General features: G+C 40.4%; 2 protein-coding genes across 6 annotated transcripts in view; one reads left to right on the top strand and one right to left on the bottom strand.

The window, feature by feature from the left end:
* ppip5k1b (diphosphoinositol pentakisphosphate kinase 1b) overlaps positions 1-4,567 on the bottom strand; it is a 48,775-nt gene extending 44,208 nt beyond the window's left edge. For 3 of the 4 annotated variants that reach the window (XM_082538957.1, XM_082538958.1, XM_082538959.1), the window contains exon 1: positions 4,314-4,566. The gene's annotated coding sequence lies outside the window, so the exon portion shown is untranslated. Of the gene's footprint in view, positions 1-4,313 lie in introns of all 4 variants that reach the window. The other variant, XM_082538956.1, reaches the window with a different exon arrangement.
* Positions 4,568-4,882: 315 nt separating this feature from the next.
* acanb (aggrecan b) overlaps positions 4,883-23,186 on the top strand; it is a 37,046-nt gene continuing 18,742 nt past the window's right edge. The window contains exons 1-3 of one of the 2 annotated variants that reach the window (XM_082538952.1): positions 5,409-5,448; positions 19,886-20,031; positions 20,474-20,528. Coding sequence is in view for 1 of the 2 variants with exons in the window: in XM_082538951.1 (XP_082395077.1) it covers positions 5,091-5,156; positions 5,386-5,448 (129 nt within the window). In the remaining variant the exon portion in view is untranslated. Of the gene's footprint in view, positions 5,157-5,385; positions 5,449-19,885; positions 20,032-20,473; positions 20,529-23,186 lie in introns of those variants that run through there. The other variant, XM_082538951.1, reaches the window with a different exon arrangement.

Here is a 23,186-nt window from a genome sequence, read left to right as displayed (position 1 = left end):
TCCACCCGTACCAAACCGCTGATTCCAGGGGAAAAGTTGTCGGGAACAGACGAGGCAGATCAAATCAGCTCTCAGTGATGGCACATAAGCCAACTGCACGCGCCCCACAGTCTTTGAATGACTCTAAGAGCTTATTTAAAGTCACTTCCACTCACATGCGGAGCAGATTATTTTAGTGGCAGTTAAATGCTTTGACTGCTGAAGAGCAGACGCGTCCCTCCCGTGTCCTGGACTTTTAGCCAGGACGGACGTAAGCTGAATCCCACACGTGACCCTGGCTAACCTTGGTACCCAGAAATAACCGTGTCCTCTTCTGCAACACACAAACTAAAAGGGGAGGAGTCAAGGCAGGGAGTTGGGAGGCCAGCCACTGCCCAAAGATAACTTATCATTACTGACCTCTGAGGCGATGACAGGTCGCAGTAAAGCAAGTGGAAGCCCTTCTTGCTGGCCAGAGGGTCAAAGAATTCTAACAGATATAAACTGTAAATAAACATCTATAACTGCTGTGAGTAACCGACAGTGACCCTGAGGTCATTCAGCTTTTGTTACACCAAGGTCATGACCTTTAGCACGCCACCAGTAAGACAGAGTTAAAGAACAGAGCGAAATATAGTGTGATGGCCAGAAACACCTGAATGCAAACACTTCACAGCAGTGCAAGTTTTAATTAGCATTCCAGATTCTAGAGTTATTCTAATATAAATAACTGGGCAGGGCCTGAGCAAAGGCTCAGTGAGAGCAGCGCGTGCATTTGCTATCAGCTTTCTTAGTACCACTGCCATTACAATATTTCGAGGTATAGTGCACACTGAAGATTGGATTGGCATTCATGAGGTATCCACGGTGCGTACACATCGGTAGTAAGCAATGCCGCTGCTTACCACCTATGTCTAGATTTAATAAATGGTTAACAGGCAACAAAATAAGACTTGAGTGAGATGAGTGAGTGTGTTAAATATAAATTACATAAATCCTGAATATTTAAAAATAGAGTAGAACATTTATTTAACTTCAAACTTAACTTAATATTGTGGCAGGGACACTGAGCTACCATGAGGAAAGGAACCTCAGACTCTGGAGGGTTTTTGGTAAATGTTAAATGGACTGATTCTTATATAGCACTTTTCTACTCTACCAGAGTACCCTAAGCACTCTATACAACATGCCACATTCACCCAATCACACAAGCAAACAAACTTCTCCATCTGATCTAGGTATTGGAGCTTGCCTTTTGAAGCATTTTGCTGGGATTATTTGAGAAATAACATCTTGCTGTGGGATAAAGACCATCCAATAAGTGTATGCTTTGACTGCAAGAGTTACCAGATCTCAATCCAATATAGCAGGATGCAGATGCGGAGGAAAGGGAAACTGGATGTGCAGATGATAAATCTGTATCAACTGTGTGATACCATCATGACAATATGGAACAAAATCTCTGTTGAATCTATGCTATTATGGAGTCGGCCAGTTCTGAAGGTGCAAGCCCAATACAAGCAAGGTGTACCTAATACAGTGGCAAGTGAGAGTATTTCATTTATTTATTGAACTTTAGAGCATCACTCTCTGTTGTTAAACTAAATAGAAATCTTGTATCTGTCAGTACCACCGAAGCTCCACTGAAGTCACATTCGTTAATGTTTCTCTATAAAGCAGAACAAACAGACATAAACAAAAGCACCACACACAAAAATGACTACAGCATCCTCTCCAGTCTGCCGGTTCTTTTGTTCCCCTGGAAAAATAAAAACCTTGCTCGCTCATAAATAAATTAGGCAGCTAAATTATAACATTCCCAGCTGTCACCTGCAGCTCCTTGTCCGGGGGGGATTAGTCATCTCATCACAGCAGCACCGGAGATCAGCAACAGGGCTCCAATAAAAGGCTTTTAACCTTTGAGACAATCTGCCACAGTTCGCCGGTGTCGCCATAATGACGGGGAGGAGTCAGTCATTAGTTCAATTTAGCCATCAGCAATTCTGTGATTAGCTATCAAATGAGAAATACAGAGACGTAATGGGCGGCTGGACTATTTGTTTTCCATGGACTGATTGAATAGTTATTGGCTCCCTTTTATTAAACACAAAAAACTACTGAGTCACTGAAGCATAATTTTTGAGATGGTCCAAAGAAAAGGTTATTGTTCTCCAAAAATTGTTAACAACTAAATCATTAACAAAGCTGTTAATTATTATAGTCAATAAAGCCTCCTGTTGAAGTACAGGTGAACATCAGCCCTGAAATATATCACCGTGGAGAGCTAGATAACATGCGTGTGACGTTTTTATGACACAGCCAGTGGAACAGCAGGTACAGCGGCCACTACAAGATTATACATTTATTATGCACTGAGCACACAATTAGCTTTGCATGCAAATACAAATTGCCTTCACTGGGGGAAAAAAAGAGCCCATAAAAGGCTTGCCAGTATAAAGGTCCACTACTTACATACACTTATCAGAGTGTTACTGCAGGACACACGACCTCTGTAAACTAATAGGTTCATTTATGTTAGGTTGAAAGATACACAACCTGATTTTTCCACTATTACGCAGCTTTACTGGTTTACTTCTCATAAAGGAAAAAGCTCTGAAAATGGCTTTAGGGGTGAGAGGACAGAGGAATCCTAAAGAGTGAGTAAAGAACTGTGTGGCTACCTTACACTGAACCCGGTTGAGCAGGGGTGTCAAACATAAGGCCCGGGGCCAGAGGCAGCACAGCTAAAACTGGCTGGCTTTGGAAAATGTGCAGGAGGGCAGACATTTTGGACTTTTCACTGTATTTTTATTACTTTTACAGCTCTTTCTACTGATAAAGAGCTCACCTATGGTCACATATACAATGCCAAAGTATTAGACAAACAATTAGAAGTTCATGTTTTTCAACTATTTACTATAGAAATGTGTGATTTGAAATAAACCTTCTCTCTCTACATGAGGAGATGCAAATAACAAAACCTTTGTGTTCAAAGATGATGTTCAGATTTTATGCTCATCAAGTCCAACTCATCTCAGTTAGCAAGAAGAGAATGCATCCCAACAAGAGCTCAGCTCTCAGACAGTTTTAAATGTTCAAAGTCTTTTAATATATGATATACAGTTGGTAAGTACAGCAGGGCTGTTTTTGTAATCGTGACCTGACCCAACTGTTTTATTATTACAAAACCAGACAAGTTATAGCATGTGATGATTTGGTTCTGTCTGAAAATGAAAATACATAAAGAGTGGCCAACATTTCTTAAGTTGTTTTTGTCTTGGCTTTGGCCTGGTAAGTGTTAGACAGGCTGTTTTAAAAACATTTCATTAGGCCATTTTCTTCACTTAAGATGAAAGAATATAAAACAGCCTAATGAAATGTTTTTAAAACAGCCTGTCTATCCACGTTACCAATCCCTGTAACACTTACCAGGCCAAAGCCAAGACAAAAACAACTGATTACTGTTCCACGTAAGTCTGGAGTCAATAGATCCTTTTATAGCGATGTAAAAAAAATGCGGATCTGTTGAACACCGTCAGTTAGAACAATAGTTTGTTGTGAACCAGGTAGCGTTTAATTAGGGTTTTGTGTAGATCGTTTTTCTTTTTTTAAATTCCCTTTTTCACAAGAGTTTCACAAGAGGATGTGCTCCAAATGCTCAAACGGAGGACCAGACTGATAATAGTTGTGATCTTTGTTTACAGCTGACTCGTTTTTTCAACTTCTGAACCAAAATAGTTCGACAATAAATTGAATAATAAATAAATAAGTAAACAAAAATAAAGACAAGCAATTTTTTGTGTTTAGAATAACAAAAAAAAACCGACTTCCGTATTCATTGGACACAAGTATTCGCCTTGTTAGAACACACACACACACACACACACACACACACACGTGTTCCTAGTCTCTTTGCAGTGTGTTTTACATTGAATTCATGTTCAGGAAATGGTTCAGATGAGTTCTGATACTATGGCTTTTGCACAATAGCAAACCCCTCGTTCTCTAAATGTTTTACACACCTCAACAGGGACAAACACTACGGGTCTCCCTCCGCTTTCGCTTCAAAAACAATGAATGAGGCTTTTGGAGGTTTAAAAATGGGAACGTGGCTCCAAAGAGAAACGAAATACACGCACAAATCAGTGCGTCAGCCTGCCCACCACTCAGCACCCCTCACGCACACGTACACGCCGGGTACAAAAAGCTGCGCTGCTTTTCTTCATTTCTACAAAGTCCAGCAAACAAAAAGAAAACACACACCCACACTTTCTCCGAACACACGGCTCCGCCGCGACGAGACAATACAAAGCGTTAAAGTGAACAAGTCTTACCAGCGGCAGCAGAGAACAACTGGAAGTCAGTCAGCTGCTCACTTCCTTGTTTCCGCTGACTGACCCGAGCTGAAGGGAAACGGCTACTACCTCTCTCTTTACTTCTGAACTGCCTGTGAAGTTGTAAACGACATTTTAAGTTCACGTGAGGTCAGTGCTGGCGCTTTGCTGCTGCTGCTTCCTTCCTTTTTTTTCTCCTTTTTTATTCGGAAGGTATCGTTTGTCAAAGCTGTGACGTTACTCCCACCTAGCGGCCAAATTGTGCATCGCTGCAGACAAGGTGAGATGAATAAAAGGGTATAGTCCAGGGGCAATTTTAGCCCATTTTTGGGGGTGCTTCAGCAAAATAAATCAAAGCACCCCCAAAGATTTCTTACTTTTTTGACAATATTTGCTGTTTGTGTGACACACTTATAAAAATATAAAAAGCATACAGTACTTGGTTGAGACGTAACATTTTAACAAAAATAGTATAGATACCCCCCCCCCCCCGCTCCCAAAATGGTTTGTTCCAGCTCGGCTCTCCCCTACTCTGGCTCTAGCACCTGCCAGAGCGATGGTGGCTGAGATGCAGCGGAGAGGAGTTGTAAGTGCCTGGCTTAAAACAGGACATATTAGCTGCATTTAACCTTCAGTTACTCTTTATATAGTTAGGTTAGGTAGGAGTCAGACCATGTTTCTTTTTTGCTCCGATTGAAATTTATATAGCCTATTTAAAATCTAAAACTTAAAATTGTTTTAGCCTACTGTTGTTGCCACGTTCTTGTTTGAAATGGAATGAGAGAAGCTGCTTACTTTGTCATATGTGCATGTGCCGATATTAAATCCAGGAACAACATTCAGGTAACAATGAAAGAACAAATGATCCGTCAATAAAGGATAATGTTGGATCAGAGTTTCAATATTTATATCTTTTGTTAGATGTACATGTGGTTTGGTTATTTACCTTTTGGTTGAAAGTACACTGAGAGAGGACTTTTTTTTATTAGTGATCTTAATAATATATATTTTTTTCAAATTAATGTAATTTTTTCATGTAATTGAATACAATCTATTTGTGTATGATTGTCAGTCCAAAGAGGGAGAGAGGAAAGAGAGGAACGTGAGGAGGAAGCACAAGGTCAGGAAGAAACAGGTAAGGAAACAGACAGGAAACAGTGACCGGGACAACAGAAACTGTTAAACTGCTTGAGAGAGTTGACCACCAAAAAGTGACAGACAGATTTGCCAAACTCAAGGTGCAGCGACATAGGTTAAAATAAAAGAAAAAAATCTGCAGAGCCGTAGTAGTATCTGCAGTAAAGTTCTTTTCATACATTGTACCATAGGCAAAGTTGCTTCCATTTTTTTATCATTTTTTATCAACATTTTGTACATTTGTACATTTCAAGAACTCTATTTTTGGAGTGTATTTTGTGTATTTTTTGTGTATTGAGTGTATTGTATTATAAATACACATTCAAAGTGAATCTCTGACAAAAAATGCACTCAGTTTACTTCTTACTCACTATGATCACCATTCATTATTCTCCCCCAGTAATTAAGGTTAGAATATGTATTTTTTTTATTCCAATCCATTCTTCATTTGCAGCATTTAAAAACCTTTATCAGATTTGATGGTTTTGTTACAGACTTTTCAAAAAAGTGTTTTGCTTTTCTTTCACAAATGTGGGGATTAAATTGTGTTAAAATGTACAAAACAGTGATGTCATGTTTTGTGACGAGGACCCAGGCACAGAGAGACCTGATGAATTTAAGAATCTTATGATTTAATAAAGAAATTTGCAGACTTGCACAGAGATGGTAAAATTATAATGGCTGATAATGGAGATGAAGGCAACAGACGATGAGGACAGAGAGGAACAGGGGTTTAAATACACCAAGGAGACAGTCAGAGGTAACTCGGGACAACTGGAGACATTTAAGGATGCAGGAACTGACAGAGACAGGGAAGACATCTCATTGTGAAGAGTAAAGTTTATCTTGCCTGGCTGGGCAGCCCAAAGCTCTGATCCTAGAATCGCCCCTGGTATAGTCTAAAAATTTTATAGAATCTGCACAGCAATGATAGAAGAATTGTTTAATGGATTTTTTAAAGTATACAAAAATTAAAAATTGCGCTTAAAAACATAAATGAAAATTCAGATATTTAAAAAGCTTCTTTTTCTTCCAGCCGCTCCCTCTAGGGGTCGCCAAAGGTCGATCATTTGCCTGAATCTCACCCTATCTTTCTTGTTCTTTCACACGAACAGTCTGCACGTCCTCCTTAACTACATCCATAAATGTTTTCTGGAGATATGTGGATCAGAGAAGATTCATGGATCTTCTGATCTTCTTGTGGTCTTTGTCTTTCCCTTCTGCCTGGTGCTCCATATTGTCCTTCCTCTGTACACGTCCAAGCTATCTACATCTCGGCTCTCTAACCTTGTGTCCTGAGCTGTCCCACTCATTCCTAATCACCTGGTCACTCTCAGTGAATATCTTAACATCTTCAACTTTTCCTCCAGCTCTAGTCTCCTGTATTTTTGTCATCTCCAAACCACACATCACAAGTCTCACTACCATCTTGTAAACATTTCCTTTTATTCTTGCTACTATCTTTCTGTCACAAATAACCTCTGACATCTCCACCCACTCCACCCTGCCTGCAGTCTCATCTTCACCTCTCTTGTCCACTGTCCATTGCTGTGGATGGTTGATCCCATGAATTTCATCCATCCTCACTCATTCTGTTCCTCTTGCATCTGTCTCCATCTCTGTCACACACATGTAGTCTGTGTTGTTCTCATAAGTGAGTTTAGACCATTTTTGGGCTCCTACATTTCATTACAGTACCCCTAAAAACAAAGATACCAGTAATAATAATGTAGTTGTTTTATTATTAACAGAAGGACTTTTCATTAAAAGCCGACTTTTGTTTCTGCAGTAGAAAAAAGATGAGGGTGTAGGTGGGAGGTAATTTCATGACAAAAAGCAGTGGTGCAGATTTAAAACACATTTTAACCTGAATCACATCACCCAACTGCCTCCCTTTACCAGGCATCGTCCCTACATTTAGAGTCTCTACTATTACTGCGTTTCCTTCTCTCTTGATGCCTCCTGACACACTTTCCTCCTCGTCTCTTCCTTTGTTGGCAGGCCAGGCTCACATTTACACCTCCACTAATATTTAATTAAGAGTCCCTTACCAAGTGGCACCTCGACCAGACACTTTTGGTAGCCATCCGCGGGCTTCTGGCATTAATCTTGGGTGAATATTTAATGACTCTTCTCAGTTAGTTTCCTTGCACAGACCCAGCTTTTAACCATAATCTCCTCATTTCAATAGGGTTCAGTTGGGGGCATTGGTTGTGCCATTCCAGAAGTTTAATGCTAGCCTGCTTTATCTATTCCTGAACCGATTTTGATCTGCGTTTGGGATCATCGTCCTGTTGAAGCATCCAGCTGTGTCTAAGTGTTAACTATCTAGCTGTCGATTTGAGGTGAAATTAAAGAATATGGAAGTATTCCTCCTTCTTCATTATTTCATGGATGGAAGGATGGATTGCATGCTTTGAGTTATATAACACACAAAGATTTTTAATTTCACTTTATTCCACAAGGCTGTCAGCTAAAATATGATGCAAGCTTCACATGTATTACTTCCCAATGCTGCAGTTCTCTTTGCTTCCCATGAAGTTGTTCCCAGCATGAGACCAAAAAAGTCTGGCACGGTGCGTTCACTGCCAGACAGCCTGGTGAGGCTGATGTGAATCTGGCAACCTGTCAAGAAAATGTGGAGAGTCTCTCTGCCCCATCATGCAGCAGAATAAGGGAAGCCAGTCTGTGCAGCATAAGGAAGTAGTGTTCACTAAAACCAGTAACCACCACTCCCTCCTTCTCTCATCTTCTCTCTCACCACCTATCCAGTGTTCAAAAATCTCCTTTTTACCCAATGGAAATTATGAATTGTGTGTGAAATAACTAACTAAATGCACTCTGAAGAACTCTGTCTCCACTGATTCGGTAAGCTCACTCTCATTCACTCTTATTTTGTATGCTTTAAGTCACGTTTCACTTGCAAGGAGACAAAAACCAGGAGGGAACTTTTTATTTGAAAGACTTCTTTGCTAAAAAGTCATTAAACTGTAAGCAGTAAAGTAACAGTGAGCATTTACAGAGGAGGTGGTTAAATGTGTGCACTGAGGCCAACTTAGCTTAATGTTAAACCAAATAATTAAAAAAAAACATCTTGGATACTTCTCCTCATGTAGTTTTCTTGCATGGGTAAAGACTGTGAACAGTCATTACTGACAGTTAAAGAGGTGAACGGGTGCATCAAGCCTCTCTGTGTGCTACCTTCTCTCCTTTTCCCCCAAAGATTCCCTGAAGTGAGCGAACATTTTGTTATCGCTCTTCATTCCGTCGCATTTCCTTTATCTTCATACATGACAACACTGATATTTCTCACTGTGGTTTAATAATGCAGCAGTGACAGAGTGGCAAAAGAATCACCTTTGTTCTTTGTTTTTTAAAAACATCAAAAACAGTTTAATAGTCAACAAATGCAGTACAGTAGAACACAGTGGTTAAAATGTCAATTAGTGCATTTTAGTATAGTATTGTAATTAGGTTTTAAGGAAGTAAAACACTGCTAATTCATGCAGATGAGTAAATATTAAAGGAAAAAGGGATTCAGTGGCTCTATTCGCTGAGAGAATTTTCAGTTCATTTGGAAGGAAGGGTCACAGCAAATCAATACAAAGATATTGCAGCAGGCACAAAGGGGTCAGTGTACAGTTGGATGAATATGAAATTAATGATCATGTGAAATCGCCTTTGCAGTCACCTGATCTCAATTCAACTGAACATCTATAGGAGAATTTAGTTGTATTAAACATTAAATAACATTCTCCACCGCCATCATGAAGACACCACTGAAGGAAAATGTGTTGGAACGATGATGCTTCATCCTCCAAAACAGTTCCAGAAACCTGGAGAATCTGTGCCTAAGTACAAAGTTGCTCTATCACCTCAATAAGACCATTTATGTTAGTATTTTCTGTAGTTTTTCACCCTGCTGTGCCATGGTTCTGGATATTTTTCCCAGTGGGATTTTGTGTGTGTGTTTATTTTAACAGCGTAATTCTCCTGTAATTAAACTGAATTCCAATGTATTTTAGTTGAAACTACAATGTAATTGTATCACAGCGTGCGTATAAGTAGCCTAAGTTTGCCTGTGTAACCAAAATATAACCACTTAGTTATCTTACTTTTGAACTGTGACATGGTATGAAACCATGCTGGAAGATGCACAGATTCTCACCTGGATTGTTGAAGGAAGCTGATCTTTGAGGACATTAGCATGGTTAGCGTATTCCTAAATGGATCAACTTTGACTGAAACAAAAAAAAGGGGGTGGGGGTGGGGGTAGTCAACTATCATCCATCTAAACATAAATGGTGCGATTTTCGTATTGGTCAGCATTTCCTCTCGAAGTCTGTAAATCATTAGTATCCATGTTTTTGTTTCGTTTTTTTTTTTTAAATTGGTGACACATTTCTTTTTCTCAGCAATTAGGAATGGGACTGCAGCAAACAGTTGCACCATAAAGCTACTTTTTTTCTCTTTTCCTAGAAACATATAGCACAGTCTGTTAAGGAAAATTACAGAATGGTAAAAACGAGATCTATCTGTCCATTTTTTGCCCAGATGCACTCACTTGAGCTATCAGTGTGGGCACACAGACATGCGTACATGCATTTATATTTAGCGAGTAAGGCCTGACAGATATAAAGCAGCTATTCACTTCTACAGAGTGCCTGTAAAAATGTAGCCCTCCCACTTGATAGACTGCAAGAGACTGTGTCAACACACACACACACACACACACACACACACACACACACACACACACACACACACACACACACACACACACACACACACACACAAAACCCCATGTTCTTAACAGATATCAGGAGGAGGTGGGCAGCCAGGACTGGTTGAAAGAAGGCCTTATGACATGAAGCCTTCACTTTCACATTAGAGACCTTTGTTCCTTAGTTCTGGGCAAATAGAGGAAAAGATGTGTCTTTATATATGGGTCATTGACATCACATGCATATTTTTGTGTCCAAGCATATTTAATCTGATACACAGTTTAGACGTCTGATAAATAACCTTACAGTGTAAAATCATTCATTTTATTAAGTGATGCTTCTTCCTCACTTCCTGGTTGCATCACTTGACTTTTCCCAGGTATTTCTACTTTAAATATGCTTTTATTAAGGTACCTGCACTAAGTGTGAATTTTTAAATAAAATAAAGATTTTTTTTTTAGATAACTTAAGGTTGTCCTAGTTTTGCATTGGTTGTACTTCCTGACTTAGAAAGAGTACCAGTCTCCATAAGAGCTGAATTTAGCCATTTTTAACCTTATTTAAGAGAGTGAAACAAATCTTATCATAACCCCATTAAAACCCTATGAGCTCATCTGTCTGATGAAATACACTTTTCACTGTTATTATTTTTTAGAACTTGTCTTAGCAATTAAAAAAATCTTAGCAAAGGTTTTTATTTTGATTTTAGTGTCATATGAAAACCGTTTTTAATCATATTTGTCAACAGAAAGTGGCCCCACCTGACATTTTTGATTTTAGGTTCCAAAGCATATAAGAATATATATTATGTGAATGCACTGAAAATGTATTGAAACTGCTAACATTTCACAGGATAAACCCCTACAAGTCATGCCTTGAAGTTATTTTAAACATAAATCATGCATTCAGACATAAATCTATGTATGTTTGGCAGAGTTGATGCAATCTACTGAGCAAGAAGTGACATTGCGGGAAATACTGCTCAGAAATCATAGTTCCAGAAAAAAAGCTTTGGAGATATGTCTGAAGATAAGACCCATGGTATGCAGTTGCCTGATCCAGACAAAGAGACACAAATCCATTTGGGTTTGTTTGCAACATAAAAGTGTATTAAGTTAAATGTATGGAGAAATCTTCTATGACAAACCTTTGGTTGATAAGGAAGCAGCTGAAAAAATGTTCAGACATTTCTAAACCATCCTGGCTTTGAATTTTGTGTGTGGAGTTTAAATGATGTCCTGGTGTTTGTGTGAGTTTTCTCACACACTTAAACTGATGTCAGATTAGATTTACTTTTGGTGAAAGAATCAGAAAAACAAAACGCTGGTGTACGTCCAGCTTGACAACATCAAACATCAAACACATTTTGGAGGCGGACTTCATCATTTACTGTACTTCTGTAAATTTGTAACCAGCAATCTTGCATAAGCATAGAGTACAAATAAACAATCTGAGGTGATGGATTTGTCAAACATCCTAAAAGTCACATTGTTTAAATGTTTATAACATGAAATAAATCAAATAATGGTGTGGCGTTTAGCACTGTTGCCTCACAGTAGGTCCGTTTGAATCCACCATCTGGCTGGAGCCTCTCTGTGTGGGGTTTGCATGTTCTCCCTGTGTTTGCTGGGTTCTCTTGGTTCACCCTCACACAGTCCAGACACATGCAGTTAGTGGGGTTAGGTTAATTGGTGATCCTAAACTGGCTGTAGGTTTGAATGTGAGTTTGAATGGTTGTTTGTATCTCTGTGTTAGCCCTGTGACAGAGTGGTGATCTGTCCAGGGTGTACCCCATCTCTTGTCGTATCACAGCTGTGTTAGACTCCAGCTCCCAATGAGCCTTAATTACATATGTGGGAAAAAAATGAAATTACAATTAAATCAAATCACAATTGTTTACAAGCAGCCAATTAATGAACGCAAAGAGCTCTTCTGCTTGATGATTTCCTGGCATGCCTACAGTATGTTATTGTTTCTCCAAGCTGTCGCCTGACCCCATGATGTTGCTGAGAAATACCATATGACACCATGTAAGCTGTTGCGAAATAGAGATGCCATCTGGTTGTGTCTGGATCCTAAAGAAGTGTCATTAGGCACCCATGCAGAGAGACCTGGAAAGCCTGTAAATGTTTATCTATTTCTTAACTGTTTACCAGTCTGTCTTTCTGTGTGCGTGTGTGTGTGTGTGTGCGTGCGTGCGTGCGTGCGTGTGTGTATTTAAAGCCAGCAGAGTATGGACACCAGTTTAACTCTGTAAACTGTAGAGTTGTTCCATGTCAGGACCTCTGACATTTATACAGTAATATATTCTACATAGGATATTTGCAGTAGCAAATTAGGTCCTTGTGCAAAACCAGATGTGTGCATTTTTACTGCTGCTAAAATCACAGCGTTGTTTTTACACTCATTTACAAGCATTTCTAATTTAGCAAGTTTTATTTTGAAAGCGTTTCCTGGCTTTTATATGTAGGGGCCATTAGGTTATTTAGAGGTTAAAGCTCCAGCAACACTTGTAGCATATAGAACAACACCATAGTTTCAGGTATCTGTGCACCTGTACGTGAAGGTGCACCAGAAACATCTACACTAATTTGTACTAAACAAACCTGATCAACATGTAAAACTCGATCATTTCACATACCTAAAAAATACAATGTACAATGAGCAACACAACTAAAATAAAACAGTGCACAAACGCGTAAAGCTAACAAAGGAAATGTTTATTTATTACTGCAATATTTATCTCATCTTTATTTATCACTAAATATTTATCTGAACTGACCAAAAAGAAAAAAAAATTGCAAATTGCAATGAAACATCACTCTGCATCCCATCTTTGATCATGGTCGAACCAGAGGACCACAGCCAAATCGGTTTTTCTCTGACACATGATTGCTCTTCCACATGAGCAGCATGAGTGAGACTGATCGGTAACCACTGTGTTAAAGCAGCACCGCTCACTCTCTGAGTGGTGTGTGCTAAACAAAGTTTGTGTTCTCAGATTTAGAAAAGTCTTGTTTTGAGGGCCTTTAGCAGTTTTGGAGTCCTGCTGTTGGAGTTAGCTTCACATATTTATAATTGTGTGCAGTTTAATTTTTTGTGAAAAAAACAAACAAAGCTGCAACCTTCAGCCTAATGAAGCTACAGTAAAAGTCCCGTGATCACAAACCCAGGAGGACTTGTAATTTTACCCAATAGTTTAGTCCGAATTTCCCCTATTAAATAGTGTGAATCTCATGCTTATAGAACAAATGTCAGGAGATCATCTAAAGATGTCAAGGTTCTGGGAATACGCAGGACTCAAATGGAGGCTCCAGGTCAGAGTTTAATGCATTTATTTACTGTGAATTTTCAACAACAATATTCAAAGAACAACATTAGTGACTGTCCCAGTCTCCCTTCAGACTCCTCACAGATTCCAAACAACAAGTAGCTGCTCCCTGCTCAGTATCCACCAGTCCTCCAAGCAAACCTGAGCGCTAGAAAAGCAGGTAAGAAAAACGGCATGAAGCGACTTCAATGAGGTCATCAGAGCCAGGTACATCATTTCCAACAGGTGTGCGGAGACGTGTGGAAAGTGTAAACCAGGGCTGCATCCTATCAGTGCACCTCGTACACACAGATACAGAAGCGAGCAAAACCAAACCAGAGAGACAGACAGAAAATGTCAGGTCGCACAAGGACTGAGGGAGGATGACAAAATCATTAAGTCTAAATTATAACATAGCCTTACTTTAAGGCAGCAACAAACTCAAACTCTTGTCTAGATCTTGGCACATTAGTCCATTTCTGATTTCTCAGCTGATACCCTTCGACACAATTAACTGTTAAACCTCCTAAATGGTGCACAATGCAAACTTCAGTAGCCTGTCTACTGTTGCCACTGCCTCACCAAGCCTCTTTGCAACCCAGCTCTATGCCAGCTCCTTGTTTTTCATGCTGTGTCTGATGCATTCATTGTTGGTGATCACTGATTTGTTCTGTGCGTTATGCTATCCTGCAAACCTATCAAAGAAGAATCCGTCGATATATAAACCCACAACATTCATCACCATATGTTTCAGTATAAGCATACTGCAAGAGTGTGTGAGTGGGTGCATAGGCAGTTTTGCCTATGTGTGAACAGAAAATCCACGAACTTAAACAAACGTCTCAGCACTTTTACAAAGCTTGAAATTTGTCACCCCCAAGAAGAAGCCTCTGTCTGGTTGATCCCATCTGAAAACCTGTGTCAGCAATATTCCAGCTTGTTTCCAGCATGCGGCTGCTCATATTTGGATCATTTGAGCCTGAGAGAGAAAACACAAGCGTCTCTGTCTTGACCACCGTTATACACTCTGAGAGGTCTTTCAGGTGTACTCTGTGCTGCGTAATGCTTCTAGCTGAAAGTCTTCCCTCACAGAGGCAGTAAATGAACTGAAACAAGCCACAAGCGAGGGTTTGACAAAGACGCACAGACAAATTACACATGAACAAATACAAAAACAACCATTTTAGGTGAACACGAATCTCTGGTTAAGTTAACTCATAAAACAAATTGACCAAATTCCTCATGCTCCTAAGAACAAAAGGGACATTCATGCCACATTTAGATATTGTATAAGCTGGCAAGCAACAGGATATCACAACAATTTAAAAAGTAATGTTACTGATTTTTGTGAGTGAGCAGATACAAGAACACGCATTCTCTTTACGACCCAAACTGTGAAAACACGCTGTGTGTTTCTGGAGACTCTTATGTGCTTTTATTATAGTTAGCTCGACACATAAAGCCCGTACTGTACATTCAGAGCTTTAACAACCTCAGTGAAATTTCAGACAAATGACACAATAATTTCTTTACTTTTTGCCACAGTAAAAACACAAAAGTGTCTCACTTTCTGCAGCTTCCACAAGAACAATGTTCTGACCTTAAAGCAAAGAATCAGAGCATTGACTAAAAATCTGTTAAAACCTCTAAAAGAAACAGTTTCAGGAAATATCCAAACACCAGACTGTAGGTGCAAACGCCATCTTCCATATTCTCACCATGTGATAATCTCAGACACATTAATCTCACAACAATCGCTTGTGTTATTTGTTCTTTTTTGCTGTGTTCAGCCAACAAAACATGCACTCAAGTCATGGCTTTATACTTATGAGATGTTAGAATTGGCAAAACGAGTAAAAAGAAAGTGAATCAACACAAATGTGAGCATGGTGTTTAGCAGCACTGTTGCCTCACAGCAAGAAGGTCCTGAGTTCAACTCCACCAGCTGGCCGGAGCCTTTCTGTGTGGAGTTTCTCCCTGTGTTTGCATGGGTTCCCTTCGGGTACTCTAGCGTCCTCCTACAATCCAAAGACCTGTAATTAATGAAGTTAGGTTAATTGGTCCTTCTAAATGGCCCAAAGGTGCAAATGATTGTCTGTGTTAACCCTGCAACAGGTTGACGACCTGTCCAGGGTGTAACCCCACCTATCACCCTATGGTAGCTGGGATAGGCTCCAGCCTCTCCCGTGACCCTGATAAGGAAGAGAATAGATGGATGGTTTTCAAGATTTGACTTCTCTCTCACACTGGTAACCTGTGACTGCAACTGCTGCAGAGCTTGTCTTACATCTGCTTTTACAAGAACAACAGCAATGAAGACTTGGTCATTTATACAACCCAATATGTTTCGTACATTTCAGCTGTGGACAGTATACAAGAATAATGCAGCTTCTGAGTGTAAAAGCTTAAGGTAAAGACATACAATAATACAGTGAAAACTCCAGCAATCAGACACCCCCTAAGAGTAATCACTTGGCGACAGTGGGAAAGAAGAACTTCCTGTTAACAGGTATTTTCTTACTGATTATATCAAACCCTTAATATATTATTGTTGGAATTCTGCCAGATAATCCTTCTTGTTTCAGAGAAATGTGGGACACTAGTTGTTTCACAATATCATTAAAAAAAACTAGACATAGCAGCTTTTGTCTTATGGTTTGAGCTAATGTTCCTTTGCCTGACATTTTTCACTTGTGGAGCATCTGTAGAGGTTGGCTCACTAGCACTCTTGGCCGCTTTTACCATGAGAAAGGAAAAGTCATACTCACAAATCACTACAAGTCAGTCTGGGATAAGAAAATAAGGGAGTTACTTCTGGCTGTTGGTGGGATGGGGGGCTTCCATGTGGCAAAACTGAACAGTAGTGAAATAAATGAGCAAACATTTTTCCTAAAATGCATGTGGAGTGGCACCTTTTAGTATTACACAATTCCCAGTCACTAGCTGCTTGTTTATCTTTGTAGCTTGTTTATCTACCATTGTAGGCAAATTTGGAATTCCCAGAACTTCTGACTTAGAAAAGACTTCAGCAGCTTATGTTGAAGTATGTTTGCACAACAGCTTTCCAGTAGAGCTAGTAGGCTGCCAGTATTAGAAAATGTTGTTGAGCTATATATCTTTAAATGGGGGGAAAATGTGGATAAAAAACATTGTGCATCACAAGGCAAACTTTCCCTGAATATAAAAAGCTGCAACATAAACCTATAAAATATATTGTGAGGCATCTCTATTTTTGCACTGCTCTTTTTAATATGTCAGCATTCAGCAGCTAATTCATATGAATGATGGCGAGTAAACATGATGCCTCTATTTCATCTGTGTGCTGAACAAACAGAGTCTGCAAATAAGTGCAAAATTAGAGCAAATCAGCTGTTAATAAATTCTCCTTTGAAGATGTATATGGTAAGCGTGTGTCAGTGAGTGCAGGGAACACACAGCCAGTATTTACGGATCTGAATAGCGTTTGGTGGGAGACGAATGGCAGGCACACCTTTCCTCAACCTCAGACCAACATTAGCATGTTTAACTTGAAACCAAATGGACGCAGACACCAGCGGCAGACACAGTATATACTGTGTGCATTCATGCATACATGGAAACACACATTCACAGTTTATGATTTGTTTTTTTTCCTTTTATCAGAAACCTCGCAAACACCTGTTACTGTTACCAAATATACCATTTAACCTTTCTAGCATTATTACAGAGAATATTCATACATAATGTTGTTTTAACAACTGATTTGTTAACCCTGTCATGGTTTTTGAGTATGTTTGGCCTTGGTATTCATTCAAGGGAGTTTTATGTTTCTCTACGATGTTTCTGTACCCTTCTTCATGTCCAGGCTGTATTTGTCTTTTCTCTGTGTTCTGTCTCCAGTGTTGTCTTTCTGATCTCTCTGGTTTTTCCTTTTGTCTTCTCAGTCTGTCATGTCTGTTCATTCCCTAGTACCAGTGTCAAATTCACGTGTCTCTGCCTCAGTCTTGGTGTGCGTTACTTCCCGCTTTATTTTGTACATCCCCTGTCTTGTATGCATATGTTCAATTTTGCTTCCCCGGCCTCGTTAGTCAGATTTAGTTCGTCTGTGTTCCCTGGTGTTATCTGATGTGTCTGTTTGAGCCCTCAGTCAGTCAGCCTGCCTACCTGCATATCCATCTGTCCGTCCTCCACTCATTCACTTACATTTTTTCCCTTCTCATCTTCAGTTTTTTCACTAGTTTTCCTTTTGGCTGATTCAACACACGAATGGCCTGAGGATAAAAACTCCTCTTGAGCCTCTCTGTTTTTGTTCGGATGGTGCGGAAACCTTCTGCCTGATTTCAGAAGCTGGAAGTTTGTTGCTGGGATGTGACGGGTCCTTAAAAGCCTGAGTTGCTCTAGTCCAGTACCTCCTGATGTAAATGTCCTGTAGGGAAGGGAGAGCAGTCCTGCAGCAGCGTTCTGCCATACGGATCACTCTCTGGAGAGCTTTTTTATCCTTGACACAGCTGTTTCCATACCAGGATGTGATGTTCTGTGTGAGGATGTTCTCCACAGCGCCTGTATAGACTTCTACAGGCTGCCAGTCTTGAGACCCACTTGAAGCACCTTTGACTCAAAGTCACAGTTAATCATTCACTCAGATATAATACCAGATGCTGTTTGTAGATTACAGCTCAGCATTCAATACCATCGTTCCCTCGAAGCTGGACAGGAAACTGCAGGATCTAGGACTGAGCAGCTCCCTCTGCAGCTGGATCCTTAGCTTCCTGTCTGACAGACGCCAGGTGGTCAGACTGGGCAGCATCACCTCATCCCCCATCACACTGAACACTGGTGCTCCACAGGGGTGTGTACTGAGCCCTCTCCTGTACTCACTCTACACCTACGACTGCACAGCCACTAACAGCTCCAACATCATTGTGAAGTTTGCGGACGACACTACAGTGGTGGGTCTTATCACCAACGGTGATGAGACGGCTTACAGGGAGGAGGTCAGCACCCTGACCCACTGGTGTCAAGACAACCATCTCACCCTCAACGTCGCAAAGACAAAGGAGTTGATAGTGGACTTCCGGAGGTGCAGAGAAGTACACACCCCCATCACCATCAACGGCGCTGCTGTGGAGAGAGTGAGCAGCTTCCGGTTCCTTGGTGTACATCTGGCTGAGGATCTTACGTGGTCAGTACACACAAACAAAACAGTGAAGAAGGCGCAGCAGCGCCTCTTCTTTCTCAGGAGACTGAAAAGATTCGGCATGAGCCCCCGCATCCTCAGGACCTTCTATCACTGTGCCATTGAGAGCATCCTCACTGGATGCATCACCACCTGGTATGGCAACAGCACCGCCTACAACTGCAAAGCTCTCCAGCGAGTAGTGCGGTGCTCTGAACGGATAATTGGAGGTGAGCTTCCCTCCCTCCAAGACATCTACAGGAAGCGGTGCCTGAGGAAAGCGGGGAGGATCATCAAGGACTCCAGTCACCCCAGCCATAAACTGTTCAGACTACTTCCATCAGGAAGGAGGTTCTGCAGCATCCGGTCCCGTACCAGCAGACTGAGAGACAGCTTTTTCCATCAGGCCATCAGACTGCTGAACACGTCATAGACACCTCAGCTTCACTACTGGAACTTCAACATTATGCACTCCACACTGTATATAAATGCCACTTGTTTTGCACATATTCAACTCTGTATATTTTATATATTTTATTATTATTATTATTATTATTATTATTATTATTATTATTATTATTATTATTATTATTATTTATTTATTTTTACTATTTAATTTGTAAAAATGTGTATACACACACACACACACACACACACACACACACACACGTAGGAAAATATTTAGTATACACATCCAGAAATGCATACACTATTATATATTGTACATATATTTATTAGTTTCAGGTTGGCCATTCTTGTATTTTGCTCGTTTGTGTTGTTGTGTTTGCACATCTCTGTTGCTTGTGGGGCTCGCACACAAGAATTTCACTCGCATGTGCTGTGCCAGTGTGCCTGCACATGTGATGTGACAATAAAAGTGATTTGATTTGATTTGATTTGAGAAGTTCTCACCTTAAACACAGCTGATTGTTCACCTTAACAATCAGCTGGACTGGCCACATAACGCTCATGCTCAGTATAAGAAGGGCCAAAGTCGGCTCTATCTGCTGGGCTGGCTGAGATCTTTTGGGTGTTCACAGTGATGGCTTCTGTTATCTTTTATGCAGTTGTCTGCTGGCAGAGGTAGGAAGTAATAAAGTACAAATACCTTGTTACTGTACTTGTAGAATTTTCAGATATCTGTACTTTACTTGAGTAAAAGGTAAAGATAAAAATAGATGGTACAATTCTCCTTGGAGTAGCTACTTATTACTTATAAGTAATAAGTATTACTTACTTATTACAGATGGACAGGAAACGGCTTAATACACTGTTAGAGGGCCAGCTCTGGCCTGTCCAGTCCCCTAGACCCCACAGAGGAGGTGGGTGAGAGGAGGACGTCAGCCAAGTGAATGCCCATTATGGACAACACCTCCCAACCCCAGCACTATTGTAAGTCCTTCATCCTGATAGCAGCCAGACGGTACCATTATCCACACAGGAAAAATGCCACTACACTTTATGTACATAAAATCATATTATTTTTTGCACACGATTTGTTTTCTTAATTTCTTTTCGATTTTTATTTTTCTAATATATCTCTAACAAGTGAATTTCCCCAGTGTGGGATTAAATAAAGCTTGTCTATTCATATAGTGATTTATTCTATACATTTTGAGCACACACACACACACTCAGTGCTAATCTGACACTGACCAGACTGATGACTGATTTACTTCTTCAGCTTTGATATTCAAGGCTGTTTGCATGACCTCACCAACTGGCAGGAGGATCCCACATCTCTCTCTCTCCACTCCTTTCCCTCCCTCACTCTTTCCAACATCTAAATGTGTGGCAGAATTTGAATAGAGCTTCTTTCTGCACTCCTACACAGGCAGGAGCGAGAGGCCCCTGTAGTCGCTGGCACTGGGAGCATTGCAGCATCAACGGTACGTTTTACAACTCACCACTGGATGCTCTAGCGAGGAATTTTGTAAAGAGGTTTCAGGGGATACTTTGACATATCCTCCTCTTCTTTGGGGGGACAGGTATTGATTCAGGTACTCTGATGCCTAACCAAAGGTAACTTTCTGATTTTTTCTTTCAGTAGTTTTCTCAACTAGTTTGTTGATAATAACTACTATGACAGTGATGTAGATGACTACCCACTACAGTGGGCACAGAAGGTAATGCTAACGTGATTTTGGTCAGTATTTCATCTTGATGTGACAGAAATTTGGAGACTTCTGTGGGGTGTTCAGTCAATTTCTCTTAAATCTGAGTGATTTTTTATGCTTATTTGTCATTTTTAATTCCATTAAACTTTATTACATTGTTGAAGAATGTTTTAAAATCATATTTACATGTTTATACAGTAGTAAGTAATATTTTAATTGTTTGCATTATGGGACCCATCACACACTGTATCATGAAGTGTACTAGGCTGCCGATCAGTGTCAGAGTCAGTGTCAGCTCTCTTCGTGAGTCAGGAAAACCTAAATGTTGTGCTTGCTTGTTGTTTTCAGTCATCATTTAGCCCAGTGGTGTTACAGTTGGTGGCTTGGGGGGGGGGGGGGGGGTGTTATCATGTAATAAACTAGGGGCTTAAAATAATTTGATTCAACTATACCTATCCAGGGTTCAACAGTGATATTGGCCCAAAGTATCATTTAATAAAATACTAAAACGCACTGCAGCACTCCTTGTCTAAGCCCTTATATAACATAATATATTGTTAAACAAGGTTTTATTTTTTTATTTTTTTTTACTAGAGTTTTGGGTCTCTGCGGTCTCAAGCACAAAATATGTGAAGGATTGTGTACAATTTTTCTAAAATTCCTCTTTCATTCAAACTCTTTGTGGAGCTGTTGATAAGAAAACCGCTCTGTGTTTGGTTATTGGTATTCCTTTCCCCTGGGATAACACTTATAGGTTTATATAGGACATTAGTGTTGTAGAGCGACATCCTGTTACTATGGTTACACCAGGCTGCATGAGTGCATGTTGTGAATTGTAATTCCCAGATGTCGAGATGAAAAAACAATTGACAAAGAGTTCATTTAAAGCAAACACCTTTACACTCTGCATTATTAAACAGCAACTTACATTTGAGACTTTGGAGTTTCTTCCTGATGTCAGTCTGTCTGTATATGTGTCTACTTGTGCATATATATGTGTGTGTGTGTGTGTGTGTGTGTGTGTGTGTGTGTGTGTGTGTGTGAAAATATCACGCATTTAACTATTTCTTATCTCTTAAACTGGTGACTACGTAAACATGTATTAATGCATCCAGAAACATCTGAGAATCTTTTTTTTAGCTCCCCGCACTTTTCACTGAGCAAGAGTCGGTGTGTGTGTTCTCAAACACAGGCCTTACAGTACATATCCATAGGTGCACACACTCCCGTGCTTTTTCTGTACCAGGGGCATCAGACGTGTACTCCAACACATCCCCTCAGTGATCTGTGAGTGTTGCTCAGTGTTTCTGTGTGTGCTGTCATATCAATGTCGACTCTGTTCTCCTGCCGTAGGGCTAGAGAAGAGTGGGTGGAGGGTGACGTTGTGGTGGTGGTTTTGCGGGGAGGGAGCTTCCCTTGTGTTTACCTTGGCAGGGTTGTGAATATTAAGGCCCCGCCTCTGTCCGTTGATGGAACAGACCAAGGCCTTATTGCCCTCCACCTCAGCTGGGAGCAGAACATACCACAGCGGTTGTACAGGGGCGCTGCAGCCACCCCACTGACTGAATGGGCACTCTGTGGTGGAGGGAGGAATGACTCGTTTGACCTGGGCTGGCAAAGTTTGCTCACAAATGTGCCACAGTTTAAATGATGCATTTAAAGGGTGCATTAAGATCTGCTGAGAGATTGGGTACTAAGCAACAGAGAGGCAAGGTTTAGGCTGGTTTGGCTAGAGAAATGGGCAAAGACTTTGCTGGCTTTCTCTGTGCCGATCCATTGTGAGAGTTTGTCGATTGTTGGCTGCTTTTGGCTAGTTTCGTGCAGTGCTGGAAAGACCACCCTGACTGTAACAAAGATGTGATATGCAATAAGATTCAGTGCTCATTCATCTAAAGAGTTATACTCTCATCAAGAACTCTCGTGACAAGAATAAAACTTCATCCTTCATCCAGCTTGATCCTTTCTTGTATTTCCTGTCATATATACATTGTGAGAATGGTGGATGCCAACATTCCAGACAGTGAAGCCAGTTTATGCTCCCTGCTAATCCCTGCAAATCAAAAGTTAAGGCTTCAGACTGCTCTAAAAATTTTGAAGCAGTTTTTCCCCCTTCACTTGGCTCCATGTGATGTCAAAAAGAGCAGATATCCTTAATGTGGTCATCTAAGCCCCGCAGTTCCTGTTGTGAGCACACAAGTCCCACCCACCCGCTTCCTGAGTGAGGGGCAGCCAGTCAGAAGAAAGATGCCCTAAAGAGTTGAGGAGCTAAAAGGTCTTTTGTCAGGCAGAGGATAACTGAGGTCCTGTAAGGTAAAAAAAAAAAGAAAAAAAAAAAGAAAAAAGAAAAGCCAAGCTACTCTAGTAGAGTCCAAGATTTTTTTTTAAAAAAGCTTGACGAATAATAGCTCCCTTTAATGACACTGCACTCTG

Source organism: Aulonocara stuartgranti, assembly GCF_965226115.1.
Source record: "Aulonocara stuartgranti genome assembly, chromosome: 7".
Lineage (NCBI taxonomy): Eukaryota > Metazoa > Chordata > Actinopteri > Cichliformes > Cichlidae > Aulonocara > Aulonocara stuartgranti.
The sequence above is the reverse complement of the archived record's forward strand: the minus strand, read 5'-3'. Positions and strand labels throughout refer to the sequence as shown.